This window comes from Nymphaea colorata, chromosome 12 (assembly GCF_008831285.2).
Source record: "Nymphaea colorata isolate Beijing-Zhang1983 chromosome 12, ASM883128v2, whole genome shotgun sequence".
In the NCBI taxonomy this organism is placed as follows: domain Eukaryota; kingdom Viridiplantae; phylum Streptophyta; class Magnoliopsida; order Nymphaeales; family Nymphaeaceae; genus Nymphaea; species Nymphaea colorata.
Genome location: NC_045149.1, coordinates 2,472,263 through 2,482,412, shown reverse-complemented (window position 1 = coordinate 2,482,412; position 10,150 = coordinate 2,472,263). Strand labels below are relative to the sequence as shown.

The window sequence follows — 10,150 nt, the reverse complement described above, 5'->3', positions numbered from 1 at the left end:
ATTTAGTGTCCTAATCTTACTTCCTCATTGGAAAATTCAACAAAATTAATTAGTTTCACCTGCTGCACCTGAACTTTAGAAGCTAGGGATAAATAGTTACCAACGTGGTCTAAGTGAATGAACTTTGAATAGAAAATGCTCTAGACATTGCTCGGATTTTACAAAAAATTCCATTTCCTGATGGTTTCGGCAGTTGGAAGTTGGAACAATGAGATGTTACTGGCGTCTGGACATGTCTGAGAAGCCTCGTTCCCCATCTCTAACTTCATTTGCCAAAGAACTGAGTGCTAGTCCTGGATCTGGATCCAAACGAGGTATGGGCTCAATTCAGATATAAAAACAACTTTTTCAGTGTAAAGAATAGGCAAAAATTGAATGAAGTCCCTGCAGTCTTCTTCTGACATGTTTTGCAGATGCTGAGCTTCTCATTTACTTCATCTTCTCCCATTTGTGTAGCATATTTCAAGGCGACATTAGGAGCCTTGAGTTCAAATCATGACCCTGAATTCATACAACTGACAATAAGGTGTACAAGTACACTCTACCTTGCGAAGGTGGTTAGACTTAATAACCTTTAAGGTAGAGGCATAATGTTCAACACTCGAGATATATTTCTTTACATAACTTGCTGCAATCTGCTAAGCCCAGTTCTTAACATTGAAATGAAAAAAGGAAAGAAAGAAACCAGTACAAAAGAGGATTATCTTTCCTCAGCAAGTAACTTGCACTACTGTGATCATATCAACGGTGTAGCAGGAACTGGAAACTTTTGTACGTTTCTGCTTTAGCTTTGGTTTATAACCATCTTTAAATTTCACACTTGGCCACGAAGGGACAAAGGCCTAGAGGATCAGCTTGCAAGGGCTTTTAAAATAAAAGCAAGCACTACTGCGGTTTCCATTTGTACTATTTACTTTTTGCTAATGCTGACTCCGGTGATAGAACCATCTAAATTTGCTCATTCTTAATCCAAAACAAGCTCTCTCTATGGCTACCATCCCATACGCAAGAAGTATCATCATTTGCGGTTGCATATATGCGTCAATACCTCGTTGTACCTTTTAATAGACAAGCTGGGGGAACAAGTAGATGCAGAGCCTCAGAATTGTTTCGCTCTAGAGCCTTCATTAATGAATATTTGATGTGAAAACTTTTGTAGCTTCAAGCTGCAAACGAATCAGATCTTGCTAACTCTTTTTCTGCAGCTGTACTGCCTCATTGATCATGGATGAATGAGTACCGGCAGTCTCAGGAATGCTCTATGGAGCTTCCTCCAGTAATTTCTAGCCAGATCATTCCTTTGGAGTTTGGACAATGGTATATTCATGAAGTTAGAGGCTAATAATTGCTGAAATAGAAAGACACCACTCATCGAGAATCCTGTTTCTAGTTCTGCGTGTATCCTGCCTTCTGTGTCCTTTATAAACCTCCAGCTTAAGCCAGCAAAGGGGACACATGAAGAGGATGGTTATATATCACCAAGCATCCACTTCATATGGTATCTTAACCTTCCATTTTTTTCATTTTGTGATATCATGCCCAAATACTTTGATGTTCCATATCCGGATTCCAGATGCTTGAAACAAAGTTGACCAGGAGAATATACATTCTGGCCATGTACATTTGGCGGAACTCCTCCTTGCAGACAGGACCCTTTAGAAGTTTGCCGTTATAATATCCCAATACTTCCAAAGAGGAAAAGCAGATGCAAAGAACTGAAATTTGAGCTGCCTATATATACTTATCCCATTTATCGATATGGCTGTATTAAAGGAAATCTATATCAAAAGTTGGGTTGCTCACGCAGGTGGATCCCCATTCTTGAATGACTGATATGGTATATGAAGGCAAGCTTGTTCTTTACTGAATGCTATAGCAAAATTACGGCACGTTCTGTTCTACTGATCAGTGACAAATGAGCTTTGAAACTTTGAGACCATGAGTTCTTTGTCTATTGTCAGTCACCAGTAGTCCATGCACGAACATGAACCCTGTTTGAAATGATGAAACCTAGCTTTATCCCTTATAATTATTTCTCGGCCATACACTTCCGAAACAGACTTAGCAAAGTTGTGACAATCGTCACAAATTCTCAGGTTCTTCACAATCCTGACAGAAACGTCTGAACACAAACTCATTAGAGCAAAAGCAATAGCCAATTTTTCGCTGTGGTACCTAATAGCACATTCCTTCTCTTCTTCCTCTATATCATAGAACACAGGTGAGGTGTTTGCTCGGTATCCAATTGCTTCAAGTTGCTGAAAGATCTCACCAAGCATCTCAAGGATTTCCTGTCTCTGGGGATGCAACTTGTCTGCTACAACAAACTCATGAACCATGTCCCCCACCTCAATCAGGCTTGAACCTGGAGTCCTTTTAACTTGTTTTATTTTAATCATGTGTCGCATCCTTTCTGCATCCTTCCAGTTGCCAAATGCAGCGTACATGTTGCAGATCAAAGCATATACGCCACCATTATCTTCAGGGTTCACTAGTTGCTGCTGCAAAATGTGCTCAATTATGTGCTCCCCAAGTTGAATCTGTTTATGGATCTTGCAACCACCAAGAAGAGCTCCCCAAACAACAATGTTGGGTTTCATTCTCATAGACTTGACCAGGTCATATGCTTCATCGAGCAGCCCAGACCGGCTGAGGAGATCAACCAGGCAGCCATAATGTTCGATTCTGGGTATCACCCCATACTGCTTAGTCATGTTATGAAAGAACTTCTTGCCTTCCCCGACCAAACCTGCATGGCTACATGCGCTTAGAACTCCAGTTAATGTAAATCCATTTGGTCTGACCCCAGCTGCTTGCATCTCCTGGAACAGGTCAAGAGCCTCTTTGCCACATCCATGCATGGCCAACCCACTGATCATGGCACTCCATGTCATTATGTTCTTCTCAGGCATCAAACCGAACACCTGCTGAGCACCATCTATGAACCCACATTTTGCATACATGTCAACTAACGCCGTTCCAAGCTCAACTCGTAACTCAAAACCATTTTTCTGAATGTAGGCATGGATCCACATGCCGAGCCCCATGCTACCAACCTGAGCACAAGCAGACAGCACATTTATGAGGGCCACCTTATCAGGCTTGACACCAGCCAACTGCATCTCCCTGAAAAGTTCAAGGCCTTGAGCCCACCTACTAACTCTCATATGCCCCGAAATTATAGCAGACCAAGACTCCACATTCCTTTCCGGTACGGCGTCAAATACCAACCATGCCGTTTCAATGTCCCCACATTTGGAATATCCAGTGATCAAGGTGTTCCATGTGACAGTGTTTCTTGCGGACATTTCGTCGAACATTTTCTGAGCATCCGCAATCCTGTTACAACTTGCATAAGCATTGACGAGTGCGGTACCAACGTAGAGATGACCATGGAGAGCGATCTTGAGAAAGTGGGCATGGAAGTGGAGAATCATGTAGGGGTGGGATAGAGCAGTGCAGTATTTGAGGACCAAGAGGCAAAGGAAGCTGTTGGGGAGCACACCCTGTCGGTGCATGTGGGCGTAAAAGCCCAATGCTTCAAGAGGGGATGAAGCTCCTTTCATGGCAGCCACCCATGAAGAAGAATTGGACGGCGACGGTGCTTTCTCAAACAGTTGCTTCAGCCTAGGCAGTGAATGCACTCCGCGACATGGAGGCCTGCTCATTAAGCAAGAACAGGTGTACCTCGTTGCACCAAAGTGAAGAACAGTGATCATAGCTCAAGACCTACGGTGTGTTGTGTGCATCCCACCACCGGGCAAATCCCGGTCGTCCATCCTCTCACTTTCGGTTTCTTCTCAGGCGACTGGATGCCTTCCGTTGGGTAGGTGAGATTTTCAAACATAAAATTTGACCCTTCTTTCTAGGACAAAACTATCCTCTTCTCTCGCATGCTGTAACCAAGAGTGCTTTATTATTCTGTATAAATTTATAGTTTCATTTGTTATTTAGCAACATGACTTCAGTAAAAAAGGCAAACAGAAATTTTGAGAAGATAAAAATAAAATAAAATTCTTAAAGGGCGGTACGAAAGAAGCGGAACATGGACAAGAAAATTCACCGGAATTCAAATAAAATGAGATTATTAACTGTTACCACGTTATGTTTGCCAATTGCCAGACTTGGAAGACAGAATAAGGTCTCTTTCACGTTTCAACTCAATAAATTATGCAAGAATAAAAGGCAATGAACTTAAGTACAACTCTTAAGCTTTGTTTGGATTGAGGAAAAGGGGAGGAGAATACTAATGATGAAAAAGAAAGAAAAGGAAAATAAGGGATTCATGATGGGGAAAGAAAAGAGAGGAAATGAAAGTGAAGATTATAGAAGTTTATTTAGATACGAACGGAAAGAAAGGAAAGGAAATATTAGAATCGAGTTTGTTTAAAAAAGAAAAGGGAAGAAGAGAATTTAAGTTGGTTTAAAATAATGCTCCTAACACTACATAACTTAGCTACATATCTCTCTCTCCTTTCTCTACAATCAACAGATACATTTCTCTTCTCGGCCTTGTCAATATGCTTCATCCAAACAAAGATGAAAGAACATTATTGGAAACAGTTCATCGAGAGTGCCCTTGAAAAAAGATTATTCTCTTCTCGGCCTTGTCAATATGCTGCATCTAAAATTTGGAACAAGAAGCTCCAAGAGGCTGTATCAAATGCCTTAGACAAATCTAGCTTGGGCATGTAAAATGGGCAGTCAAATCTAACCAAGAGATCTATGGTGCACAATATCACGTTGTGTCATCGCAAGAACCTTGGCAATAATATGCTTAGGAGCGAGCGCCCATGGAGTTAGGACGGAAATTAGATCTGTCACTGTAGGAGCTCTTTTTTTGAATTAAAATAATAAGAGATTGATGGAAGGCATCAGCTAGTCTAGTATTTCTACTAACTTCTTGGAACAATCCAATCAAGTCCTCACTAAAGACGTCCCAGAAAAATTTGTAAAAATCAACGAGGTATCCATCTGTTCCCGGCACCTTAAACCTCCCACTTTATTGACGGTTGACCTAATTCCTGTAATGGTGAAGGGAGCTTGCAAGTGGCTGGCCTGAGACGGGGAGAGAGTACTAGCTCATTCACATGGAGGGCTAGGTCTAGGTCCATATGCCTTATAATGTCAACAATACAGTTTCTTTGCAATAAGTGAAATTAGATCCGTAAAGAATGAGAATATTACTTGAGCCATCAAAAACAATGAAATAAGACGCTGCAAATGACAAAAAAATATACATAAACATTCAAGCTCAAACATGACAATGGAAAAACCAACATAAATAACAAGGGCTCTTAGTGAGAAACCATAACATGTAAATACAATCCACCTCCCACTATTCGATAAAACTGAAAGAACATGTAACCAAGGACAAGTTGAGATGGCACCTTCGAATGCTGCATATCTCATGCATTGAATTACATTTCTTTCATTTTATCCTATTAAACTGCAAACACGAAGACAATAACATTTGGGCAGTGCAACATTATAAGTTTAACATAGTTCAATATTGGTGATAAGAAATAGTAGTACAATTACATGCAATCAAAACACACCGACCAATTTGGTGGTAACTAGTGCTGATTAATTGAAATCTAATGCTACTCCATGTGCTAATATTGAATACATGCATGTGTAAGGATGCAAAATTAACAATAAGCATGATATTCGTAATAAATGCATCCAATTAATCTACTGTGCATACATATAGACATTAAAACATGATTAGAAATATAGAAAGGTATAAAGAACCTCATTATATGCATAAAACAAGTGCATGAAGTCCATGAATTGGTTCTAATACTTAATGAATCGATCAAAATCTACTCCAAATAGACTCAATAAAGTTCAAAACAAAATCCAAATTGGATAAAATAATAAAATAATTTTTAAAATGCACTGAACCAATCAAAAAACCCAATGAACCAGTTTGTTATAGCTCTGAACTGGTCAGAAAACTGTATGACTTGATTTGGATGTACTGTATCAGTTCTGAAAACAGCAGAACAAAACTATTTTGTTCTAGTTGTCAGAACACCTTGAACATGTAGAACAGACGTTCTGTACCTAGGAACAAGAAATGTTCTTCTTGGGTCAATACTTTAGTTCCAGATTTGAAATTTATTATCTCAAACCAAATTCATAAGGGTTTGATGATGAAACCATTTGCACTGTTTGAAACAACGGTCAGTCCCCCTTTCCAAAACTTTGCGCACTCAGGCCATGGCACCGGCCAAAGCATCTTGTAGCTGCCTCCACACTCCAGATGACACCGGTTTGAGTCGCTCATTGCTAGGTGAGAAAGAGGAAAAGGAAGAAGGAGAAATGGGAAAGAGCAGGGAGCCAAATGGCGGATCCTCCTTTCTCCAAAGGTCAACATGGAGGGTGGGGGCCTTTTCTCCGATGGGTCAATGCCAAAAACCCGCAGTATGTCACCTAACAATGAGAGAATCCCTCCCTCGTTCCCTCGGTTGACTTTGAGATGAGGCAGGGGAAAAGGGCATGTTGCACTTCCCTTGCTGGCGAAGGACCAGCGAGTCCACCGCTGGCCATCCATAGGGAGGGCAAGCGGCCCTCCCTTTCTCCCCGTTTCAGTTTGCATCCAGTGCAAATGCTGGACCTCTGCCTCCTTTCCATCTACTGGTGCGAAGAACCCTAACGGTCCTCCCGTCATCTGCAAAGGAGGGCCAGATGAACCTCCCCTCCCTCGCTCTCTCCTTCCCTTGAGGTGGGAAAATGCAAGCACCAGATGCTTCTGCAGTGGTGGCCAAAAGCCCACCCTTTTCTCAGCCATGACAAGGAAGGCCCGATGCTGCCCAATGCCATTGCAGGCGAGAGAGGCACAGGGCTGCAAGCGCAAGCGGTCCCCGTCCACCTCTCTCCTTCTTGTCTGGTGAGAACTGCCGTCGACGATAGGAAGTAAACATGGTGTGGGTCGGTGGACGGGATAGAGGCTCTCCTCTGGCGGCCCCTTTTAATTAATTTCCTTTTTAACTAGAGTGTGACAAGAAACACTCGAGAGATGAAGAGCGAGAGAGACTGAGAGAAGGGAATGCCAAATATCGACTATATGGCCAACCACAATCTACTAGCGTCTCTGTCATGGACAGCAGAGAGGATAGAATATAAGGGCATTAGTGCAAGCCTGGCGCTCTGATACCAATTTTTGTAGTGAACTTAAACCCATGCAGAAGGTCACACACAGAATGTAACAGAGGAAGGGTACTTACTGGTTCTTGTCATGTTGAAGAACAAGAATAACTTGGTTAATCTTCTCATCCAACTACCGCCGTCAAGGAGCACAAGAGCTGAATGCTGAAGATGAGCATGGTCCGATCAAAAATTTTTCAACAAACATAAACCGCTCTCATCATGCGGTATAAATACTAAAAGAAAGGTCACCTTGATAACATGGTGAAGAGGTGCAAGAACGAAGGGTTCATAACTATTGAACCCTTCAGCACATGAAGTCCAACATCGGTGACCAGTGTTCTCAAGTTTGGCTCTCTGATCCACCACTCCTCAACATTAAACGGTCTGGCTCTATGGAATGTTGTGGATGATGAGACAACAAGACAAGAATGGTCAGGTATGGATCTTGTGGCAGCAAGGACGGAGATTTGAGGGAAGACAGTGGCAGACAGAGGATTTGCAAGCACCCGGTCCAACATCCTGAGAGAGGGAGAGGTTTGGTTTTTACACTAGGTGAAGGGTTGACCTTGTTGAGGAATAGGTTGAAGCTGCCAAAGATAGATAAAATCTTGGAAAGCTTGCATTGACGAGCTGACTGACATGTTGGAATTGAAAGGTAGTAGGTAGTTGTTGAAGTCTCCTGCCAAGAGATGTGGTTCATAGTAAGCTTGTAAGATGTATAATAAATCTTCCCAAAACAAAGGCCTTCGAGCAGAGTAACTGGTCCACAAACAAAGGTGCCAAGAAAAGAGTGGCCAGCATTAGCAAGAGACAAAATAAGAGAGAGAATAAGGACCAATATCAATGTACGTGCCATGGTGGGTGGTGTCCCACAAAACGAAATTTTCCCACCCTCCCCCCCCCCCACCCCCCCAAATGCCTATGCAGCTTAAAAAACAAAGTTGGTGTCCCTCCATAGAAAGGATGTATCAGCTAAGGTGGTGGGCTCTATTTTCGACTCAAGAAGGGCAATGACAGCTGGCCTCAATTCCTCCATAAGGCCTGCAATGAAGATTTGTTTTTTGGGCAATTTAAGCCTCAAATGTTCCAAACCATAACTTTCATGCCAGGGAGGAGAAGAAGATTTGCAGAGATCAACAAGGTCTGCTTCTTGTTGAGTGCAATTAACTACCTTGTTGGGGTAAGTTGAGTGGTGCCACCAAAGAAGGGGCCTGGTAGGGTCCTATGAACACTTAAACTTTTCACAGGTCATAATAATCATTTTACCCTTAACACCTGAAATTTCAAAATTCCAAGAACAAGATTTCTAGTATTAAGCATTTAGACCCAGATCACCTAGGTCACTCAAAATAAAAATTATTGTTTTGCCCTTGCATCACATCACCCTAACTTGAAAAGGAGGGATTTTAACTAGATTTTTGATAACGCTTAAACAATTAGGTCTTTTCTCATCTTTACATGACCTCAGGAGCAATTACAGTCTACTCACTAAGGTTCATTCAAACAGAAGTTAGCTACCCTCTAGCTCAAATCAGTTCATCTTAACTCAAAACTGTGATCTTTAGTTTAATCAAATCCAAAACAAGTTTACGTTAATGGAGAGAAATTTTTATTTTACTCACTTTGAGTCACTCAGCCCAAGTTTCAGTCCAATACTAACTTGTAGATTGTCACTAGTCTTTATCTCTCCCATTTTAGATTTGAGCTCAACTCCACAGAGTGAACTAATCAAGATAGGGTCAAGTTTATCATGAATAAATCAAGCTTTCCTTGGTTCTACTTGAGTTAATTCATTTTGGTTTAAGTTCAATTCAGTTACGAGCTCTTTCTCTCTCATATTTTAAGGGGTTTGAGCTGGATTTGAGCTCAATCTGATAGAGTGAGCCAAAATCAAGCTAAGATCATGTTTATAAGGAACAAATCAAAAAAAATTTAGTTTGGTTTAAGTTCATTCATCTTAGTTTTTGAACTCTTTCTCTCTTTTCTTTTTAGGGGTTTGAGATGGATTTGAGCTCAACATGATAGAGTGAGCTAAAACCAAGCTAGCTAGTCATGTTTATCATATATAAATCAAGTTTCGTTTAGTTCAGTTTGAGTTTATTCATCCTAGTGTGAGTTCAATTTAGTTTTGAGCTCTTTCTCTTTCCTATTTTCATGTATAAATCAATATTTTTTAAATTCAGTTTGAGTTAATTCAATTCTGAAAGCCGTGGAGCTCATTCCTAATACTTGCTACACTCTATAAACTGTTATCAAGCTTAATCTTGCAAAATTGAAACAAATTTTTTGATCTTTCAGCATGTCCATACAAGTAAGTAGCTTTCCAAGAACTCCAGCTTCACCCATGAAAATATGAATGAAAATCGGATTTTTATGGTCTTTCCCAATTTTTTTTTTTGTAAACATGTCACATATAGCTTGGTAAACATTTGTTTTTTATTTTTAGAGCAATTTGAGGAAAAGTTTCAGCAAAACTTTAACTAGAACCTATTTGGGAGTTTGGCTACAAGCTGGCAGCTCAAGAAAACCTATCCAAAACTCCAAAAATACACACAAGGCAAATAGTCTTTTTTTTTATTCCATATTCTTCTACACAAACATAGGGTATATGCCTCATATTCCATCGTTTATGATTTTCTTTGTTTTTTAGAGTTTTGATTAAAACTAGCCTCCTTATTTGAACTTGTTTTAGCACAAAATCTCACACAAGGGTATTTTGGTCATTTGTCATTATACATATTTTTTTCTGAAAGCCTAACTTAGGAGCTTCGCAAACCTTATCTTTTCATATGCATTTCATGGATTTAATAGGCCGAGGCCCAAGCTCAGACTACCCGAATTTCTAATTAAAATTGAATTTTTTAACAATAGCATCTAAGCTTAGCCCAATGAACTGTGCCTCACCTAGGTTTGGACCTAGTTTTTCAAAACTGAACATAACACAGGTCTAGTCCATGTCTTGCAACTTGAATCCACATATCTCAATTCCAGCTGG

The 10,150-nt window shown here is 40.6% G+C and overlaps 1 protein-coding gene across 1 annotated transcript; it reads right to left on the bottom strand.

Moving 5' to 3' along the window:
• Positions 1-558: 558 nt before the first annotated feature.
• LOC116265440 (pentatricopeptide repeat-containing protein At3g62890-like) lies at positions 559-7,258 on the bottom strand. Its single transcript, XM_031646032.2, has 3 exons — positions 7,233-7,258; positions 5,391-5,449; positions 559-3,921 (listed from the first exon to the last, which is right to left on the bottom strand). Exon 3 carries the CDS (start codon positions 3,717-3,719, stop codon positions 1,962-1,964), a length of 1,758 nt encoding a protein of 585 aa, XP_031501892.1. The 5' UTR covers positions 3,720-3,921; positions 5,391-5,449; positions 7,233-7,258; the 3' UTR covers positions 559-1,961.
• Positions 7,259-10,150: the final 2,892 nt, after the last annotated feature.

Coding starts and splice junctions, on each gene's coding strand:
- LOC116265440 (XM_031646032.2), bottom strand. CDS start 3,719: ATGATCACTGTTCTTCACTTTGGTGCAACGAGGTACACCTGTTCTTGC.